The 23,250-nt window shown below is 41.1% G+C and overlaps 2 protein-coding genes across 6 annotated transcripts in view; one reads left to right on the forward strand and one right to left on the reverse strand.

Annotated features, from left to right (window-relative positions):
• The window catches only part of syt16 (synaptotagmin XVI), a 50,097-nt gene extending 27,399 nt beyond the window's left edge, over window positions 1–22,698 (forward strand). For 3 of the 5 annotated variants that reach the window (XM_022685106.2, XM_049481053.1, XM_049481050.1), the window contains 5 exons: window positions 1,450–1,662; window positions 13,523–13,845; window positions 15,130–15,588; window positions 16,512–16,695; window positions 18,066–22,698. In XM_022685106.2, the coding sequence (XP_022540827.2) occupies window positions 1,450–1,662; window positions 13,523–13,845; window positions 15,130–15,588; window positions 16,512–16,695; window positions 18,066–18,379 (1,493 nt within the window). In that variant the 3' untranslated portion in view covers window positions 18,380–22,698. The remainder of the gene's footprint in view (window positions 1–1,449; window positions 1,663–13,522; window positions 13,846–15,129; window positions 15,589–16,511; window positions 16,696–18,065) is intronic. The other 2 variants (XM_049481054.1, XM_049481051.1) reach the window with 1 other exon arrangement.
• esr2b (estrogen receptor 2b) overlaps window positions 1–23,250 on the reverse strand; it is a 443,098-nt gene that overhangs the window by 2,438 nt on the left and 417,410 nt on the right. The gene's annotated exons all lie outside the window — the stretch shown is intronic.

Consider the following 23,250-nt stretch of genomic DNA (forward strand, 5'->3'; position numbering starts at 1 on the left):
GTCCATGGTATTTTGAAAATGTCATCTCAGTTTCAAGAAATGAGCCAAACCAATTCAGAAAAACTGTAATATGACTGGTTGTGGTTATGCATAGTTAAATTACAAGAGATTTAGGATAAAAAACACAAACCATAGGTTTAATATGACTGGTTGTGGTTAGCGATTATTGTTTGCACTATATAAGACCTAGAAAAGTTTTATTTTTATTTTTTACTCTTATTTTTATTTCTATTTCTTATGAAGATGAAGATGAAGGCTTTCAGCAATCAGCCAGCGGCCAGTCAGCCAGTGGGTATTGGGCAGGGTTGCTGCGGCAACTGAACATTTGTGCGGTAAAAAGAGAAGGACCCGAGCGAAAAACACTTGAGTGTGAGGAACAGATTACCATGGTGACCACTGCTGCTCAATGCAGAGCCACTTGGGTTGATTCGGTTTGTTTGGTTTATTGTGTGTGTGTGTGTGTGTGTGTGTGTGTGTGTGTGTGTGTGTGTGTACCTGTTTACAGAACGTAAAGTGATAAAAGTAGGGTACTCATTATACTTATAAGTACTGTTTACTGTTTTTCACTTTTATTGTGAAAAACAGTATATTTATTTATTTCAAATTTATCACGATTGATATATTGATACAGTATACACTGTCCAATGAAAAACAAGTATCTTGATTTTTGTAGATTTTCAACTTAGTACATAATTTAAACAGAAAAACTGTCCCTTAAACTCTGTCAAAATTTCTTGAGGAATGGACCAATAGATTTTTTCCAAAATGACTTAAATATATATATATATATATATATATATATATATATATATATATATATATTTTAACACTGACTGTCAGGATTTCAGACAGGGAGACATGGAGGCAAATGTATGTGCAGGTAATGAAGGGCTTTATTAATAAACAAATCAACAAACAAAGAAACAAAAAATCAAACCAAAGCAAACGAGAGACGGGTAGGGTAACTGAGATAAAAAAGCGAGGAACATAAATAAGAAATAAACAAAGACATAAACAATGGCTGTGAACTGAGAAACGAAAACGCGGGACCGACAAAACAACATGGGTCAGTGCAAAGACCGACAAACAAAGACTGAAACACTAGGACTATATATACACACACGGGGAGTAGAAACACCTGGGGCTAGGGGGCGGAGCTACAAATGAACACAGGTGAAACCTGATGAAACCTCCCAAACTAAAATGACAGGTGTTTCAGTTTCATTGTCCAACCCCTGTAAGTATAGTATAGCACTTACTTAATTAGGAATTGTTAGGTGTAATTGTTTTTTTTTTCTCTCAACCTGTTTCCTTCAATCCTTCTCTACCTTATCAGCCCATTGTCTCCTTTCCATGTAAAGCTACCTCTGAATGATCCCTCTGTTTATCCTCTTCCCCAACATTTCCTCTGTGTGTATGTGTGTGTATGTGTGTATGTGTGTTGATTAGTGAACAGTTACGGAAATGACGGAGAGGTGACCAGCTCCTCGGACAGTGAGGACGAGATCATGAAGCGCTTCGAAATCTCCGTCTCTCGCTCACAAAGCTTCCGTTCCGGGGCTGCAGAAGTTGAGGCCCAGACTGCACCAAGCCGACAGCACAAGTTCCAGAGACTCCTGCCAGACCAGGAGGAGGCCAGCACTGAGCCTTCAGACTGTGAAGGTACACACACCCTTTCTCACCCTCACACACACCCAGATTTCCTTTTTTTTTTATTTCAGGATATACGGTTATTTCTCCCATATGAATCTGTATGTTATACATTTGCCAAACATTCACACAAAGCAATCCAGACTGTTCTCATTCAGAGTTACTCTCTTAACACCTCTAACTAACTACCTTCTACTACCAGATCAGGAGAATCTCTCACTATCTTTAATAAACTCCTGAAGACAGAGCTCTTCAAAGAGCACTTACTCTCCTAACACCTCTAACACACTAACTAATTTCCTTCTTTCCCTTTTTCACTTCTCTATCCCATTATTTCCCTTTGACCTCCTTTAAGCCCTGTCTAAAGATGTTTTACCTTTAACTTCTATTACTTTTGTACTTGACTATTGTAAGTCGCTTTGGACAAAAGCGTCTGCCAAATGTAATGAAATGTAATGTAAAAATTGCCTCTTTTGTTTTATATGTACAGTATGTAAGTACCAACTTTTACAGAGCTTTTTTATTAACAACAACTATATACTTGCATGTTCATGCAGTTAACTACTCAGCCAATCATGTTGTAGAAGTGCGATGCATATCATCATGCATAAATGAAGGGAAAGGAATGTGACCAGTATTAGGTTTGGAGTATTAAGTATTTCCAGAACTGCTGATCTTCTGGAACTTTTAGCACAACACTCTCTAAATGTTGTTTTGTACAGAACACTATTTGAGAGCTGTTGTCCATCAGAATAAACCCATGAACCAGCCAATAAACAACTTTAAAAAACAATAAAACAGTAGCGTGGCCTCGCCCACTGGGCTGGAAAAACAGTAGGTTAGTACTAGAGCCATTGAGGCAAAGTAACAGCTAATTTCTACTAATTTAATGTGATTTAGAACACGTTTTATTAATGATTTTATACTGTTTAAGGATAGTTTATGAAACACAAACATCAATATGAAATATAAAATGTTACACACAGGCTTCCAAGGCAATGGAAATAATTGGATTTATTTGCTATATAGATTGTACAGTAGAATATTAGAGTCTTCTTTTCAGTGCATTGCAGGCATAAATAAGAGTACATCCGGTTAAGAGTATACATGCACTAATAAAAAAACAAATTTCAGCAAAAAAATTAGATTTTAGCCCTTTTTTGAGCTAAGGAATTATAGTATGCTTTTTTCATGACTTTTTACATACAGGTGTTAGACAATGAATCTGAAACACCTGGTTTTAGTCCACAATAAGTTATTGTGGTAACGGACAGTTCTGGTGGAAACAGGAGAGTTGAGGTGCACATTGAATTCTGCCGTGATTTGGGCCGCCGTGGCTTTATGTTTTTTTAACACAATCCAGGTTAGCACCAGAACATCCCTTTTAGACAGCTTCCTTCTGCGTCCACAGTTAATCCTGTTGGATGTGGTTGGTCCCTCTTGGTGGTATGCTGACGTTACCCCGGATACCGTGGTTCTTGATACATCACAAAGACTTGCTGTCTTGGTCACAGATGCGCCAGTAAGACGTGCACCAACAATTTGTCCTCTTTTGAACTCTGGTATGTCACCCATAATGTTGTGTGCATTGCAATATTTTGAGCAGAACTGTGCTCTTACCCTGCTAATTGAACCTTCACACTCTGCTCTTACTGGTGCAATGTGCAATTAATGAAGATTGGCCACCAGGCTGCTCCAATTTAGCCATGAAACCTCCCACACTAAAATGACAGGTGTTTCAGTTTCATTGTCCAACCCCTGTACATAATACAATCAGATAACTGCAGTAATCCAATTATGAATAAACTTTTGAGTTTGTGTTATTCCCAGTCACGGGATCTGAATCTAGTAGAATCTAGTCTTCTTGGGATGTGATGGAATGAAAGTGTCATGTCCACATGGACCCAAATTTCTTTTTTCTACAGCAAAAAAAAAATAAACAAAAAAATTACACGGCTTTATCATCTTCTAAACTGCACATGATCAGCACCAGCCACATCAACACCAGGTGCAAACTGATGAGCCAGCGACGTGAGAGCACTTTAAAAGGGTCAGTTTTACATAACAATGAGAAGATGAGCTGAGCGTGTGAGAGGTAAGAGATCAGGCTCAGATCAAAGCAGCTCTCTGAGGCCCTCAGGAGAACGCATGTTGACGTTTCTGGCACTTATGAAGCAGATTACAAAGAGCTAACCTAAATTTAGATGACCACAGTAGGGAAAAAGTTAGTATACCATTGCTTTTTCATCTCTCAGACTGATCGCCAAATACAGCCCACGAGCAACCCAAAAACCTGCTAAAAGACCTTTCTGAGAACCCCGAGTTTACTTGTGGTCTACAAGAGGAAGGAAGACGCCTCTGGCCTCAAAGTAAAACCATAAGAGTCCATAAAAGACGTTTGCCAGATATGAAACTTCTGATGAAACTTCTGGAACAATATGCTCTGGATATATGGGTCAAAGCTAGCATTTCGGTACAGTACCAGATGTTTGGCACAAAACATGTAAACGTGAGTCATTTGGAAAATCCCATTCTGGAAGTAAAGTGAATCTGTGAGCGTATCTGTGGTTGCTTTGTGTGATCTAAATCATTTAACCTACAGCAGATTGTAGCTTTCCTTCAGTTTCTTTCTTTCTTTCTGTTTATTTCATGTGATTAAACCAAGACAATAGAAATATGGTCTTAAGGTCAGATGGCTGGGCGCCAAGTGGTCCAGCAGTCTAAAATGCTGCCACTATGATCAGGGGATCACTGGTTCGAATCCTGCTCATGCAGCTTGCCATCAGCTGCCGGAGCCATCGGCTGAGAGAGCACAATTGGCCTTGCTCTCTCTGTGTAGGTGGAAGATGAAGGGGAGGAGAGGAAGGAGAAAAAAAATTAAAATAAATAAGAAAAAAAATTACCACTTTAAAATAAGACTACCTTTATAAAGGGTTTATAAATGGTTTACAATTAATTTATTAATGGTTACTAATTAGGTTGTAAATGCCTTAAAAATCATTAATAATCAGTTATAACACATACGTAGTAAGGGCAACAATATAGATGGCTGTGGGTTCACTATTTGGCAAACAACAGGTCATTGTTGCCCTTTCTACGTATGTGTTATGATTGATTATTAATGATTTTTAAGGTATTTACAACCTAATTAATAAACTAATTGTAAAGCATTTATAAACCCTTTATAAAGGTAGTCGTATATTAAAGTGGTACCAAAAATATACTACATTCTGTGATGTTCGTGTATTTGTTCGGCTGTTATTCCTGTGCTCTTATACTGGATATTGTTTAGGCTTTTCCTCTCTTTGGATTTGTCCTGTTTCTCTACCTTCTGGATATTTTTTCTCAGTCCCTCAATAAAAAAAAAAGAATTTGGGCATTTTGTAAGTTTTAATTGGAATAAATAAAGTGCTCAGTGAATGTTTTCCAGCAGTATACTGTGGAGCAGATTGAGAGGTCCTAATCCTTCCAGTTTGTTTGCAAAATCATCGCCCTCACCAGGCTGATCTGTTTTTTTTGTTCCACCCACACAGCTTGAGGAACAGATAATTCAACATTTTGCTGTTTGCTGTTTATGTGATTTGCAATGCGTTTTTGGAATGCCCTACTTGTCTCTTTATCCCTTGTATTTTGAGGTGCACCGTGGGATGTAACACCAGCCCACACAGTCCAATGCGCCTGCATCATTTCTGCAGCGGGACTCCCTAAAAAATGGCTGACTCCCCAGTTACCCAGCTACAGAAAACTACAGGAAGATTGATTGGAAAGGCAGCTCGATATTATGAGAATTTTATTTTGGTCACTGCTGCCGTGTTCTGTTACTATGGCGGAACTTACCTTCGTCTGTGGTTGTCATGGCAACAGAGTATATCCACTATGATGAACAGGAACATTTTATTCCTTAATGGATCTTCTATTCATAGAAAACGCGGCTTTGGCAGCAGCTTCCATTCAGCAGGTTTACTCACAAACCTGCTTGAGGTTCATGAAGTGTTGCTTTATTTCGCGATGGGCTTACGATAATTCATAATCTTACTAAAGCGGAGAGCTGGACTCATTCTGGACTACATAGTTATGTGTACATTCATGTCATAATTACAGAAGTGCTTCACTGTCAACTTATAGAATACCCCTAGCTATGAATAGACTTGAGACCAAAGACACTGATAAATAGTATCTAGTATCTAGTTAGATTAGTATAAGATACAGGAACTAGCGTCATGTCTCATGACTTTAGCCAAGGCCCATGGAAGCTAAAGGACGATGCACTGACCTGTGGGATATGTATGTGTATGTGTGTGTGTTTGTGTGTGTGTGTGTGTGTGTGTGTGGTTTACAGCACTGAATGGAATGGATGTGAATTCTGTCTAGGGGTGGGTAATATGGCTTTAAATTAATATTATATTATGGGGTATTTTTGCTATAAAATAATTATAATTCATTGTACTGTCTTCTGCTCTATATGAGTGAGAACTCTGACAGCAAGTGTCAACATCTTCTATAAATCACGACTCTGAAGACGATAGGTTCCATCAACAGGTTTAATGACGTTTGAAGTTGTGAAACTATAAATAAAACAGATTCAAGTCACTTAAATATTAGAATTATTGAGGTTTACATATACAAGTAGCTGCCAGACTAGCTGGCCTACAAAGCATCCAAAGTTTAACTGTCTAACTAAGCAATATAGCTACATTATCAACCAATATGCAAGTATAAGCAAAGATACACCTTGTAATAAGATATATATACATACAGACGATGCCACGTTAAACAGATGATGGTAGATGAAGATGGATAGAGAAGTCCATCAGCATGAGATCTGGAGCATGAACATACTTCCTTGAACTATACAACTTCCTGTGTAGTAACATCACATCCTGTATGCTAGCAACAATAAAGAAAAACACCAAAATCGGCCACTAGGTGGCAGAAAAATGCTATGCCATAGGCTGTAACAGCACACTCCCCGCCTGGCATGATTAAATGCCACTAAATTACTCAAATACTACAATCAGAAGCTAACAGTTCCTAATGGGCGGGTAAAAGAAGGATCAGTTCGGACAGTGGTCTCTGGTAGAGTTTAGTCCCATCCTGGCGGGAGACCTTAATCTCTGCTTTGCGCACACTATTGTCCTTGCTGGGAAAGACCTGGGTGACAATACCAAGAGGCCATTCGTTCCTTTTCAGCTGCTGATCTTTGAGAAGTACAATGCTTCCTGGCTCGAGATTAGGCTGAGCAAATTGCCACTTCTTTCTTGGCTGCAAAGAAGAAAGGTAATGCTTCCTCCATCTGCTCCAGAAAGTTTGAGCCAGGTGTTGTACTTGGCGCCATTGTCGTTTGAAGAGGTCCTTGGTTCCAGGGTCGTCGGATGGAGCTGACGGGACACTGACTTTTTGAGTCAGGAGAGCAGCTGGGGTAAGTATGACCGGATCGTCTGGATCAGTGCTCACAGGTATGAGAGGTCTAGCGTTGATTATGGCAGCCACTTCAGCCATCAGAGTGGTGAGTACCTCGTGTGTTAGCTGTGAAGTTCCCAGTTGGAGAAACATGGAGTCAAGGATTCTTTTAGCAATTCCTATCATCCTTTCCCATGAACCACCCATGTGAGGAGCATGGGGAGGGTTGAAAAGCCAGGAACAGCCCTGTTCTGCAAGGTACCTCTCGACAGAAGGTGAATCAATGTTGGATGGGATCTTGAGCTCAGCAGATGCCCCGACAAAGTTCGTTCCTCTATCTGAACGGATCTGCTTCACCGGACCTCTTACAGCAAGAAAACGCCGGAGAGCGTTTATGAAGCTTGACGTGTCAAGAGATTCAATGATCTCTATATGGACTGCCCTCACTGCCATGCAGGTGAATATCACAGCCCATCTTTTGCTGTGGGCTAAACCACCTCTTGTTCGACGTGCCACAACCTCCCATGGACCAAACACGTCACATCCCACATTAGTGAAGGGAGGTTCCATGGAAAGACGGTCAGCCGGCAGATCCGCCATCTTCTGGGTCTCCGGGCTACCACAGAGTTTCCGACAGGTAACACAGTGGTGAATTATGCTGCTCACAAGTCTCTTCACACCAATGACCCAATAGCCAGCTGTGCGGATGGCACCTTCTGTGAAGAGACGTCCCTGGTGTGAAGTCTGCTCATGGTAGTATCTAACTAACAGTGTTGCGACATGGTGTTTGCCAGGAATTATCAAAGGGTTTTGTTCTTCTACCTCAAAAACTCCTTCACGTATACGACCTCCGACTCTCAGACAGTTCAGTTTATCCACAAAGGGGTCCAAGGCTTTGAGGATACTGTTTTGAGGAATCTTCCTACCTTTTCTCAGACAAGCCAGCTCTTCGGCATATACTTCCTCCTGGACAGCCCTGATGATTATGGACGTGGACTGATTGAGCTGTTCAACTGTGTGCGCTTTTTGACACAAGTGCCATCCTCTGCAGCTGTTGTCTGGGTTGCTATGATAGCTGTGAGCAATGTGACTGATATTGCTCATTGCACGATTTAGAGACTGCCATGAGGAAAACCTGGAAAAACGCTGAGATCCAAGTTGTTGGAGAGCAGCTTGTGTGTTGAGGGTGAAGATTTGAGGACGGACTTCAACATCTGTATTTGGACTGACTAGCTCAAAAGTGTCTTGCCCAATAGATCCTCCAGAAGCTTGCTTGAGGAACGAGGGACCAGTGAGCCATGTGGTTTCTGGAAGACGGGCAGGAGTGGTTGACCTAGTCGCGTAGTCCGCAGGATTTTGATCTGTGGGTATATACTTCCACTGCTGTGGATGAGAGGACCTTCTTATGCGTATAACCCTGTTACTCACATACACATAGAAGCGCCTTGTCTCATTACATATATATCCTAGCACTACTTTGCTATCGGTGTAAAATGTAGTAGCATCTATGTGCAAATCAAGTTCAGATACAATGAGATCTGCCAGCTCCACTGCCAGCACAGCAGCACATAGTTCCAACCTTGGAATTGAGTGTTCAGGTCGAGGAGCCAGCTTTGCTTTGCCCATGATGAACCCTGTGTGTGAATTCCCGTTTTCATCTGTTATTGTTAAGTAAGCAACTGCTGCTATTGCCTTTGAAGAAGCATCTGAGAAAACGTGCAATTCTCTCCGCTGTGCCTCAGAGGGAGAAGCCTTGGTGTAGGGTCTCATAATATGCAAGTCATTAAGATCCTTTAGAGAGTCTCGCCAAGATGTCCACTGGTCTAACATCTCTTCCGGCAGTGGTGAATCCCAGTCACCTTTCTCTTGAGTGAGCTCTCTGAGAATGTGCTTGCCTTGAATCGTGACAGGAGCAATAAATCCAAGCGGGTCGTACACTCCATTTACCACTGACAGGACACCACGGCGTGTAAAGGGTTTTTCTTCAATATCAACATTGAACTGAAACCTGTCAGCTTTCACATCCCACTTTAATCCCAGGCTACGCTGTACTGCAGGGGTGTCTAAGCCCAAGTCCAAGTCTTTAAGGTCCTCAGCCCGATCTTGTGGTGGAAAGGCATCCATCACCTCTTTAGAGTTAGAGGCAATTTTGTTCAGTCTCAGATTGGAGTTCGCGAGAATGCCCTGCGTACTTTTGAGTAGACTGATCATGCCTTCAGCAGTGGAGAGTGACTTGAGACCATCATCGATGTAGAAGTCACGGTTGACAAATTGCGCCACCTCATGGTCATAGTGCTGTTCATCGTTAACTGACTGTCTGAGGCAGTGAATGGCAACTGCTGGACTGGGACTGTTCCCAAAGACATGCACAGTCATACGATAATCAATGACATCTTGTGCAGGATCATTGTCTCGGAACCATAGGAAACGTAAGAAGTTTCTATCTTGTTCCCTTACGAGGAAGCAGAAGAACATCTGCTTAATATCTGCTGTTGCAGCAACAGCCTCTCTGCGGAATCGGATAAGGACTCCCAACAGTGTGTTGTTGAGGTCGGGCCCTGTTAAGAGGACATCATTAAGACACACCCCACAATACTGGGCACTGGAATCAAATACAACACGGATTTTACCTGGCTTTTTTGGATGGTACACGCCAAATATGGGTAGATACCAATGTTCTTCGTTTGCCTTGAGCGGAGGAGCAACTTCTGCATGTCCATTTTTTAATATTTCTCCCATGAATGAGAAGAAGTGTTCCCTCATCTCTGGCTTCCTCTGAAGGCTTCGCTTGAGAGAGGAGAAGCGGTGAAGGGCCTGTGACTTGTTATCCGGGAGACGCTGTCTTGGACATTTAAAAGGCAAAGGAGCTATCCAGCTATTGTGGTCATCCTTTTTTAGATCTTCTTTCATTATTGCCATGAAAGTAAGGTCGTCAATGGATGGAGCAATCTTGTTGTCATTGCCTGTCAGCTGGAACACCTTCTGGCCTAAGCCATCCCGTTCACTAGAAAGTGTTTCTGAAATGCATGCATCAACAGACTCAGGGCAGTATTTCTCCTTTACATTGAGAACACCAGGACATGGCTTGAAGAGAGTAGGACGATTTCCTTCTAGGGCATTGGTGAAGAGAGTGCTCACACAAAGTGGCTTGTGGGCATTCCTCAAACAAACATTTCCCATAACCACCCATCCTAGATCAAGCTTCTGGGCATAAGGAGCATCTGGTGGTCCATTGACATGCTTACGAACCTTGTGAAGCCTAATGACATCACGACCAAGCAGAAGCATGATGGGAACGTTGGGCTGTAGCTCTGGAATGTGATGAGCTATTGGCTTTAGGTGGGGATAGAAGGAGGCAGCACTAGGTGTTGGAATCTCTGCAGTATCATCTGGTATCTCATTGCATTCCAGCAATCTTGGTAAACGTTGAATAGTTTTCCCATCCAGTGACTCAATATAGAAGCCGGAGGCTGTCCTGCCCATATGCTCACTCACACCTGAACAGGTTTTCAGAGTGTATGATGAAGTGGGGCCTTGCATGTTGAATGCATCAAAAAAATCAGAGCGAGCCAAAGATCTATTGCTTTGTTCATCCAGGATAACATACATCGTAATCACTTGGTCACGGTGTTCTTCAGGATAAACTCTGGCCAACAGAATCTTGGAGCAAGACCTGTCTGTGAGATTTCTTCCACAAACCTGTGTGCACTGATTACTGACCTCTGGTGGATGTGCAGAGTGTGGCTCCCCGCCGTGCTCTGTATAGGGACGTATATCCTTGACCCATGGTGATGGTCCTGGATGGAGAGCAGAGGGGTGCAGACAACTACCACATTCTGTGCACTTCACAGTACACTGGCACTCTTTGGCAGTGTGTGATCTGGAGATGCAACACCTAAAACAGATCCCATTCCTTTTGAGGAAGTTCTTGCGCTCCTCTATGGATTTTGTACGAAAAGCACGACACTTCAGTAAAGAATGTGGTTTATTATGGATAGGGCATGTCTTGTCAGGGTCATCCTGTGTCTTTACTTCTCTGTCTTGATTTGAGTGTGCACCTGATGAGACCTCTGTTTTGTGTACGGAGATATCTTTAGATCTGCTAGGCCTCCATGGAGGTTTATCCACTTTGGTGTACTCCGTTTGGCCTGTAAGCATGAAACTGGGGTCATTTCTGATCTGTGCCTGCTGGCAAAGGAAGGAAACAAAGACAGAAAATGGAGGAAACGCAACTTGATGTAGTTGTTTGTAGCTGGATCCATAGGACAACCACTTTTCTTGTAGGCCATATGGAAGCTTTTGAACTATGGGGTTGATTCCTCTGGCTGTGTCAAGATAGGAAAGGCCAGGAAGATCTCCCTCTACTCTGGCGACGTCTAACTCCATCAGCAAATCACTGAGATCTCTCAGTTTAGAGAAATCTTTGTTGCTAATTCTGGGGAAACTATCTAATCTCTGGAACAGAGCCTTCTCAATTACCTCTGCCGAGCCATAACATTCATTCAGTCTGCTCCATATCATCTTCAATCCTGTTGCTGGTTGGTTAACGTTGATGGATCTTATGCGTTTAGCATGTTCAGCAGACTCCTTTCCTAGCCACTTGACAAGAAGATCCATTTCTTCATTGCACGTCAGACCCAAACCTCTTACTGCATTCAGGAAAGAATACTTCCAAGCTTTGTAGCTTTCTGGCTGATCGTTGAATTGAAGCAGACCAGTAGTGACGAGTTCACGTCGTGCCAGAAACCTCACAAAGTCTGTCACATGGGAATCATTAGCATGAGTGGACTGCAGTGTATAACTCTGTGGATGGAAAGACCCAGCATTAGTGTTGTCATGTGGAGACTGAAAATTTGGAGGAAGTGGCTGGCTGCACTGAACTCCGTCTGACATCAGGAAAGGGTTCTGACACTCACGCTTACTTGGGGTATGGAGAGAGAAGTCATTTACATTAGCATTTGCAGAAGGTGGATAAATGCTTTCAGTATTGAGATGTGGGTTGTCTGCAGACTGCACCATAGATGGCTCTGCGTAGGACCGCTTTGACTCATGTTGAAAGGTTAGATCCTCCTCTTGTGCTAAACTTCTTTCTTCGCATACCTTGGCTTGCTCATTCACATAATCTTGTGTGCGCTGAGCAGACAGAACTGACGATGATTCGACTGGGAGTTCCAAACTGAGTCTTCCCTCACTGGTAGCAGCTGCTGCCTCAAGTGTCTCTGCCAGTGCAGTAGCTACAGCAATTTCTTTTTCTATGGCTAGCTTCTCCATTTTAGCTTCCAGTTCAACCTTCTCCATTCTCATTCTGGTCTCTTTCTCAGTATACTTTAAGCGTGCTTTGGCTGCTTCAGCTTTAGCCCTGGCTGCAACAGCAGCATTGCTCGAAGAGGATGCACTAGACCTTGTAGATGCAGAGGAATGAGACCTAGTCTTCTTAGATGCCGTCTCCATTGTTCCAGTAATCTATGGTTTCTAATGCAGTTGACTTGTGATGGCTGTTATCACAATCTTCTGTGTTGCTTGGCGTCTTTTCACTGTACTGTCTTCTGCTCTATATGAGTGAGAACTCTGACAGCAAGTGTCAACATCTTCTATAAATCACGACTCTGAAGACGATAGGTTCCATCAACAGGTTTAATGACGTTTGAAGTTGTGAAACTATAAATAAAACAGATTCAAGTCACTTAAATATTAGAATTATTGAGGTTTACATATACAAGTAGCTGCCAGACTAGCTGGCCTACAAAGCATCCAAAGTTTAACTGTCTAACTAAGCAATATAGCTACATTATCAACCAATATGCAAGTATAAGCAAAGATACACCTTGTAATAAGATATATATACATACAGACGATGCCACGTTAAACAGATGATGGTAGATGAAGATGGATAGAGAAGTCCATCAGCATGAGATCTGGAGCATGAACATACTTCCTTGAACTATACAACTTCCTGTGTAGTAACATCACATCCTGTATGCTAGCAACAATAAAGAAAAACACCAAAATCGGCCACTAGGTGGCAGAAAAATGCTATGCCATAGGCTGTAACAGCACATTCATAATTAATTTTAGTCTATTACCTAAACAGTAACTCACCAAGAACCTGATTTTGTATAACAAAAAATAGTGTAACGAACTTAAAAAAATGTAACAACAATAATCTAACACAAAATCAACATGCATCGTATGTACAGTTCTGGAAAAAATAAGAAACCACTTAAAATGATGAGTTTCTTTAATTTTACCAAATTGAAAAAAATCTGCAATATATCCAAGAGAAAGATGGTCAAATCTGATCAAAGGCTGATCAAATCACGACAGGATTCAATGTGCACCTCAACTCTCCTGTTTCCATCAGAACTGTCTGTCGGGACAATAAATTATTTTGGTCTAAAACCAGGTGTTTCAGTTTCATTGTCCAACCCCTGTAGATCTATAATAAAATGTTATGATCCATGTCTTCCCACAGAAGCTGACCGAGTCAGCAGACAGAGCTTCCAGGATCCTCTGTCCTGCCGAAGTCGGGAAGGTTCACAACAGAAGGAAAGAGACCCCCTGTCCAGGACGCTCGTCCAGCGTCATTCACCTCCCACTGACCCTCTGACCGACCCTCTGTCCGTGAGAGGGGACACAGCCTCCATGGGCTCGCAGGACACAGCGGACGGGTTGGACGCCTTTTACGGTGAGGAGAGGCAGAAGACTCCTCTGCCCAGTCTGGAGATGGACATGGCCCTGGATAACCAAGGTTACGACAACGAGGCCACAGACAGCTCCTCTACTTGGAGCCCTGAGGTACTGACTCGACCCCATTAGGAACCTCCACAACAATTCCACACACTTCCATGTTGAGATTGTTTAATAATAATTCATTAGTTCATTCATTCCTGGTAACTTATTTTTTCTCCTTTTAAATAACAACTGCAATCCGACACTTCCTTCTTGATCCAGCTTTTTTTTTGATGATGATGAATTATGACTTATTTCATAAGTGTCTCAGCTTAACTCAGGTTGGTAGAAAGGGAAATTCCCAAATAGAAAGTTTTTCCTAAATCTTGTGGAATCTATTGCAAGAATTTAGGCATTTTTTAAGACAAGAATGAAAGGAAGTAAGAATAAGGGAAGGTGAATGGAGTAGAGGAAGGAGAAGGAAGAAAGATGAAAAAATGAAAGATAAATACAAGGGAAAAAAAGGGAAATACTAAATTATGTGTTGTATGTTGATTTGTTCGGCTTTTATTCCTGTGCTCTTATACAGGATATTGTTTAGGCTTTTTGTTCTTTTTTCTCTCATTGGATTTGTCCTGTTTCTTTACCTTCCTGATTTTTTTTCTCACTCCCTCAATAAAAAAATAAAAGAATTTGGGAATTTTTAAGTTTTAGTTGGAATCAGTTGGAAGTAAAGTGCTCAGTTAATGTTTTCCACCAGTATACTGTGGAGCAGATTGAGAGGTCCTAATCCTTTCAGTTTTTGCTTGCAAAATCATCGCCCTCACCAGGCTGATCTGTTGGTTTGTTCCACCCACACAGCTTGAGGAACAGATAATTCAACATTTTGCTGTTTGCTGTTCATGTGATTTGTGATTTGCAATTTGCGTTTTTGGGATGCCCTTGTTGTCTCTTAATCCCATGTATTTTGAGGTGCACTGTAGGATGTAATACCAGCAAACACAGTCCAATGCACTTGCATCATTCTGAGGTACTGACTCAACCCCATTAGGAACCTCTACAACAATTCCACACAATTCTATGTTGAGAATGTTTATTAATTATGATTCATTGCTTTATTAATTCCTGGTAATTATTTTATAATTTTTCTCCTTTCAAAAAACACTGCAATCCGACACTTCCTTTTTGGTCCAGATTTTTTATTTATTTTTTTTAATGATGATGATGATGATGATGAGTGTATTTCATGAGTGTCTCAGCTTTACTCAGCTTGGTTGGCCTGGAGCACAAACTGTCTGACTGTCTGTACTGTATGACTGATGAATGCTTTTTGATGAATATTTATGAGCTGTGATGTATCAAGTGTCCTGGCTCAAATCTTTGTTTGTGTGCATATGTTTATAAAATCAGCAGGAACGCGCAGGAAGCAGAAGTGCTCTGTCCCGTCCGGCCAGTGCCTCGCCCCGCCTTCCCATTTCTAAATGTGGTGACCTAATCATCGTCCTCGATTACCGGCCTGAGACCTTCAAACTCCTAGTTACAGTGGTAACAGCCCAGGGCATTCCCGACAAGGCACGGAGCGGCATGGATTCCTGGCAGGTGCACGTGGCCCTGTTGCCAGGGAAAAGGCAGCGCTATAAGACGGCGGTGCAAAGGGGCTCTGCACCTCGGTTTGGGGAGACGTTCCGGTTCTCGAGGCTGGAGCAGGCAGAACTCGGGTCTTCAGCTCTGCGCTTCCGCCTGTACGCTCTGGGCAAGATGAACCGAGAGAGGATGATGGGAGAAACCATCTACAGACTCAGCAAACTCAACACTGAATCAGGACAGATGGAGGCCACGCTGGTGCTCGAACCTCGGAGCAATCTGAAGGTACAAGGAAGTGTCCAATTTATTAGAAACGACTACTGTGTAATTTCACTCAGTGGCCACTTTTTTAGAAACACACACACATACAGGGGTTGGACAATGAAACTGAAACACCTGTCATTTTAGTGTGAGAGGTTTCAAGGCTAAATTGTAGCAGCCTGGTGGCCAATCTTCATTAATTGCACATTGCACCAGTAAGAGCAGAGTGTGAAGGTTCCATTAGCAGGGTAAGAGCTTTTTACCCTTCTGAGCAGTTTTGCTCAGAATATTGCAATGCAAACAACATTATGGGTGACATACCAGAGTTTAAAAGAGGACAGCAAGCAAGACAGCAAGTCTTTGTGATTAATCAAGAGCCTTGGTATCCAGGGTAATGTCAGCATACCACCAAGAAGGACCAACCACATCCAACAGGATTAACTGTGGGCGCTGTAAGAGGAAGCTGTCTGAAAGGGATGTTCGGGTGCTAACCCGGATTGTATCCAAAAAACATAAAACCACGGCTGATCAAATCACAGCAGAATTCAATGTGCACCTCAACTCTCCTGTTTCCACCAGAACTGTCCGTTGAGACAATAAATTATTGTGGTCTAAAACCAGGTGTTTCAGTTTCATTGTCCAACCCCTGTACATAACTACCTACCTTGTGCTTCCAGTCACTGGCCACCTTATTAGAAACACCTACACATCTAGTGCTTTAACTGATTGGGCGCTTTATAAGAAACATGTACCTACATACTTTGTGTTTACACTCACTGACCACTTTATTAAAAATAATAATAAACCTCCCCTGGGTTAACACAATGTTTTTTAAATATTTTTACTGGCCAGTTTATTAAAAAAACACCAACCTAGTGCCTCAACAGATGAGCTACAGTCTTTATTTTTCTCTGTCTCTCTCTCTCTCTCTCCCTCTCTCTCTGTAGGCTATAGACTCTCAGGTATCTCTGAGTGCTCAGAGCGACAGTGCTTCCTCCAGTCAGTCTTTGTCTCATGGTGGAGTTCCTGAGCTGCTGTTGGGTTTGGCCTACAATGCCACCACTGGTCGCCTTTCTGTGGAGATCATTAAAGGGAGCCACTTTCGCAACCTAGCACTCAACCGGCCACCAGGTAATAATAATTATAATAATAATAATAGTTAGTCATCATGTTCAGTTTGGCTGTAAATGAAAGTTCCACGCTTTTTCCTGCAATTATTACTGTCAATATAAATTTTCCTTTGTGCTATCCAGCCATTTTATGTTACATTATCACCGCAGGCTTCCATATTGCCAATAACGCTCAACATGCCTTTGTTCATGGTAAAGGAGGGGTTGTGTCACTGCAATGCTCTACAGGAGATGTTTTAGAAATAGCAATGCACCACCAAGTCTTTGTCTAGAATGATGAACAGAGCAGTAGATGATGGCATAAGAGAAAACATCAGAAACATTCGAAAATAAGCAATAAAAAGTATGTTTCATTCTTAAAAAATAAAAATGATCAAATCTCATTGATAACTTGACAAGAAAATCTGGGTTCTATCTTAGTGATCTATAGGTAAGCCATTAACCGTACACCGTACAGCTTGATTTAGGGCTCCAGTGTGTCTTTGCTATCGTAACCACAGTAAAAGTATACCTTTGCGTAGCTCGAAAAGTGCAAAAGGGGCATGTACTAATTCTCTAATTAGTAATTAGTAATGTTTGTGAAAATATTAAGTAAAATAAACCAATCTGTGTGTCAGTTGCCATTCCCTTCGGTGGATTGTTAGTTTATCCTCAGCAAAGGAAACTGAGCTAGCTCTTTCTCCGTTCAGAGGCAGGTATATTGGACTGTAGCCTGTATGTTTATCCTGTTAAAAAAAGCTACTTGGGATGAACCATTGATGATGATAGCGCCCTGGGTTACTGGAACACTCAGGGTTCCACTAGCACTCTGGTTAGCGGTTAATGCTAATGCTAATGCTACTGTACCTAGCCTTAGTGCTGGAGAAACTTTACTGAAAACTCACCCTTAGACAAAATATTGGAAATCTTAGCTTACTGTAAATAAACGGAAGCACTTTTCTCGTCCAAATAAACAGTTTTCAGGAGAGAAATTTGTGTAGATTAACATCCAGCATTTGTTTGACTTTAAAAGAAAATGTTTTTTTAAGCATTACAGTTTTGTTTACTTAGGCGCTTTAGATTAGAAAGGAAACATGGTGACAACCTTGCTCACTTCGATGTAGGCATCCTTACTAGTGTCACTTAATCTGGTGCACTTTATAGTCCGAAAAATACAGTACTAGTAGAGCGTACAAATTTAAATGACCCTGGCATTTTTCTGCCTGTAAAATTATTCTTTTAGAGAACAACAAAACATGTAATATTATCCGCACATACTGAAATAACAGCACCGTTTTAAAGAATTATAAAGCAAATAATAAAAACTGTTATTTACCTTGAATAACAGCAGAATTAGGATGTTATAATTCTCTATCCTTTTGCACATCACAGATACGTACGGCAAGCTGACCCTGCTGAACTCCATGGGTCAGGAGATCTCTCGCTGCAAGACTTCGGTGCGGCGTGGGCAGCCCAACCCCGTCTTCAAGGAGACCTTCGTCTTCCAGGTGGCGCTCTTCCAGCTGTCTGACGTCACCCTCATGGTGGCCGTCTACAACCGCCGCAACATGAAGCGCAAGGAGATGATTGGCTGGCTGGCGCTGGGCCAGAACAGCAGTGGCGAGGAGGAGGCGCTGCACTGGCAGGACATGAAGGAGAGCGGCAACCAGCAGGTCTGTCGCTGGCACACACTCCTGGAGGCCTAGTGACCTGATCAAGCTAAACCATTTTTGTGCTTTGGTGAAACTTTAAAGGAAACCTTAAGTCTTTTAGTAACAATGGAAATGTCTATAGTAAATAGTGCCACCTAGCGCCACCTAGAGCACTGGAGAACTGGATACAAGACGACCAGAGTAAATCCATAGAGATCATATTAGCTTGTAAGCTTGTGAAGCTGGCTTTGTTACACTGGAAGTGGGATAAAGAGTCCTTTAAAGAGCTCTTGTATAAAGGAGTTTTTCATTCGGCCATTCTGTCTGTTGCTTTTCTTTGCTGTTAAAGCATTCAGATGGTTAAAAACATCTAAACCAGGGGTGTCCAAACTACAGCTAGGTATTTTAGAAATAGAATGAAAGTTGGCCCGCTGTTAAGCAGCTTTTTATAATGTGAGATTCAAAGTTTGAACGCTAGGTGTCAGAAACGGGCCAAAGAGTCTAAAAGCGGAGAGGGTGCGCATTTCTAGCGCAGAAAAACGGGGCCAAAGAGTTTGAAAGCGGAGAGGGTGCACATTTTTAGCGCAGAAAATCGGGCCAAATAGTGTAAAAGCGGAGAGGGTGCGCATTTTTAGCGCAGAAAATCGGGCCAAAGAGTCTAAAAGCTGAGAGGGTGCGCATTTCTAGCGCAGAAAAACGGGGCAAAGAGTCTAAAAGCAGAGAGGGTGCGCATTTCTAGCACAGAAAAAAAGGGGCAAAAGAGTCTAAAAGTGGAGAGAGTGCGCATTTCTAGCGCAGGAAATGGGGCCAAAGAGTCTAAAAGTGGAGAGGGTGCGCATTTCTAGCGCAGAAAAACGGGGCAAAGAGTCTATAAGCGGAGAGAGTGCGCTTTCTAGCGCAGAAAAAAAGAGTCAAAAGAGTCAAAAAAAAGGGTGCGCATTTCTAGCGCAGAAAAACAGAGTCTAAAAGTATTATTTAAATTGGTATATTTCATTATTTGTTTGAGTGTGGCCCGTAACTTCAAATATATTTCTCCTTCTGGCCCCCAACAAAAAAAGTTTGGACACCCCTGATCTAAACTTTTGAGGCATAAGCGACAATTGTGGCTTCATGTTAAATTGCCACTTTTTTCATGTCGCTCAGTTCTATGGAACATCATCTTCTCAATGGCTCTGCAAATAACAAAGACTTTGCTTTGGATAAAACATGCATGATCAATCAGCATGCAAAAGCAGATGAGCAGACATGACGTTGAATATGATATATATGTATAATAAAATCTTCTCTTTTTTTTTTATTCTACCAATATTTCTACCACCTACCACAAGCATCCGAATGCCAAGTTAGTTCCAGCCTTAATTAGCCATACCTAACCATACCCAGTCAGTGTTTTCACAATCTGAACAAACTGTATTCCAAGTTTCTGAGCTCTAGGTTGTATCAGGACTTGGCAGGAAGGTATATTCAATAGGAGAGCCGGGCACCAATGTTGTAAAGCAATGGATGCATATAGAAGAAAGGGACTGTGATTGATTTTACAGCTCCAGCTGTCCTTCACTTACAGCAGCTTTTATTGCATCCTCTTATCTCGTCTCCAGGATGTGACGTCACAGTGCAGAGCTGGTTCACCCATTTAAAATGGAGTGCTCTCCACTACCAATCACTCATTATTGCTGGTTCAGCGGTGGCCGCCGCCTTGTGATTGCATGAATGAATGGAGGCCTAATTGTCGACCTGTGATTAGCTGACTCTTTCACCTCAGGCTCAGAGGCTCTACAGAGCCCATGTCTAGCGGTTATGGAGCTTTTTAAGGTGACCATCACTGAGGTGGGGGAAAACTGGTTTGATTTGACCACTATTAGAGTCATACAGTCACTCGTGCACTTTCATCTGCAGACCTGAAACTGGTTTTGAGTTACACTCGTGCATATAGCACCTATTAGATGCCTCATAAAAGAAATGTGATAACTGTTGACTGCAGTGTTTACAATCACTTCAGTTGTAGCTTTAATTCATTTTATATATTTTGTGAAATAAGAAGACTACCTACAGAGTTGTGAAAAAGTATTTTCTTCAGTTTTACACTTTCTTTAGTTTTTGAATTCAACTGTAGTACAGTAAACATTGGTGCTGTGGTTTAATTCCCTTTCCATTCTAAATTTGTTTGTGAACTAAAGCTCAAGCGCAGTTGAATTATGCAGCAGGACAATGATCCAAATCACACAAGTCCACCTCTGAAGTTTTTGAATGGCTGTGTTCACATTACAAGCCACATTGCTCAAATTAGATTTGGTTATCTTGATAGGTCATTTTCACAAATGTAAGTAAGCTGTATCTGTGTGAGTAATGTGAACAAACATGTCCTTGAAACTCCTCACATGCGCACAATGATACGTGTATAAACATCATCTTCTTCACCAACAAAAAAAAACCTCATATTTGAGAGACGATTCGTAGCTTTATAAAGGGAAATGGATGTGTTAGCAGCTCATATGTGGAGCATGTTTTGCTGGAGTGGAGAGTAAACAGCTGGTCTGAAGTTCATGTTCAGGTCGAGGATGTGAAAAAAGGCCAGGCGGTTTGCTTTTGCTGTTTTTGCAGCTATAGCTGCACAGCTGCACCGAGAGATGTGTGTGTAAGAGAGAGAAGCACGTAGCGCTAATGCTAATGCGTAAAAGCAAAAAGACGCATGAATTCCGATTTGACTGTTTACATTCGCGTCGCATGTCCATGGATCGGATATGTATCCGATTTAGGACCACATATGAAAGTAACTCAAATCTGATTTGAAAAAAAACATGTTTTGGCATGTTCACACAGCCATGAAAAAATAAGATCTGAGCCACATTAAGCAAAAAAAAAATCGGATTTGAGTCACTTCAGCCTGGTAATGTGAACATAGCCAATCTCCAAACTTGAATCACATTGAGAGGAAGCAGGAATATATTAAATAGGCAGTTTGTCATGGAAAACTGACCAATGTTGCCAAATCAAAGCAATTTTGTAAAAAAGAGAGGACCAGAAATCCTCTACAAAGGTGTAAAAGAGTTATCAATGTAACTCTATTAAAGTTTGATATCAGTTTTTACTGGTAAAGATGGCACAAGAAGTTTCTAGTTTTAGGGGCACATTGATTCACATTGATGATTTAAGTTTTAAGTCTGCATTAAAACAAATGATCATTTAATAGCTGTATTGTGTAATTAAATGTGACAAACAAAAGAAACTGTAATGGGACAAATACTTTTTTACAACACTGTTCAGGTGCATCTCGAAAATAATTAAAAAGTTGATTTATTTTAGTAATTAGGTTACTCATATTATTATATATGAAATATCTGTGTCAAGTGTTTTATTCATTTAATTTATTTTAATGTTAATAATTAAGCCAGTATCTGAGAAAATTGACAAGCTTAGAGATGCAGATTTCATTTTTCAGCAGGACTTGGCACCTGCCCACACTGCCAAATGTACCAACTGGTCTTATGTAATATTCAAATTTTCAAAAAAGATACTGACTTCTGGGTTTTCATTATCTGTAAGCCAAAATTATTAACATATTAATAAATAAACACTTGAAATACCACTCCGTGTGTAATGAATCTATAAAATATATACATTTTATTTGAGATGCACCTATTATGTTACTCCTAATGACTGTTTGTTTTACTCTTTTATAACCTCTGCACATCAAAATACCCGAAGCTTTGCTGTTTTTTTCCATATCTCTCCTGGCTAATGGGTTCATATTTTTCATACTTGAGACACTGTACCCATTTTTGTCATATTCTTATGCATGTCTGGAACTTTCTACAGATTGTAGCATATGTATATTAATTCACATCATCAAACAATGTCCACATGTCTGAAAAAAATATATATTTTGTACAGCATGCTTGGATTGTATATGCATATGAAGTGCCTGTTCAATATTTTAGAACTTATGGTATATGAGTCGAATTGTGTTTATAATATATACCAGCCATACAACAGCCATAACATTAAAACCACTGCGATATAAAGGGAACTACATTGATTAACCTCTGCTTCCAATGGGATCTGTTAATGGGTAACAGCTACAGTACATTGTTAGACAGCAAGTGAACAGTCAGCAGTAAGTCCTACCTCACAACTTACAGGACTTAATTAGAGCAGAGTCAATTTTAGGCAGATGGTTTTAATGTTATGGCTAATCTAGGCTGTGTTAGGCCAGCATGGAATGTATGGAATTGTCCAGGATTGTCCAACTGCATGGATCTTAACATTTTACAGTTGACTCTACACTCAACACTGCCTGTAATGCAGATTGCATGGTAATATGTCCTGTTCAAGTGGTTTTGTAGATTAAAAAAATATCTATTTTTGTCTATCAATTTTTTGTGGTCATTTTTTATTGCATAAATTTTTTTCTTCTGAGAGAATGAATAGGGGTATAGGGGTGTAAGAGCAAATGTTTTAGACTAAATGCTCAGCAGCCACTTTGTCTTGTGTAAATACCCCCATTTAATTTTTTTTTTGTGGCATTTGGATGTCACCTGAGCAACCTACATAGCGTCACTTTCCAATGAAAAACAAGTATCTTATTTTTGTGGATTTTTAGTTTATCACATAACAAGGAACAGACAAACTGTCTCTTACACTGTGCAAATTTTTTGATGAACCGACCAATAGAAATACTTCAAAATGACCTAGAATAAAATATTTTTACATTGACTTGCATTGAAAGTTAAGAAGTTTTTTTTTCTCTCCTGTAAAGTTGCTGTTTTGGACTTGGATCCTTTTTTCATTGAACAGCGACGATAGTTATTTATATTGAAGAGGCGGCCCAGCATGTTGTTAGAAGCCTGGCCCATTGACTTAAAACTGTAGGGCCACCCAGATGGGTGGGTCATTAGCAGAATACTGTTCCTTTTGTCCCTCAAAAC

This window comes from Astyanax mexicanus, chromosome 7, assembly GCF_023375975.1.
Source record: "Astyanax mexicanus isolate ESR-SI-001 chromosome 7, AstMex3_surface, whole genome shotgun sequence".
NCBI classification, from domain to species: domain Eukaryota; kingdom Metazoa; phylum Chordata; class Actinopteri; order Characiformes; family Acestrorhamphidae; genus Astyanax; species Astyanax mexicanus.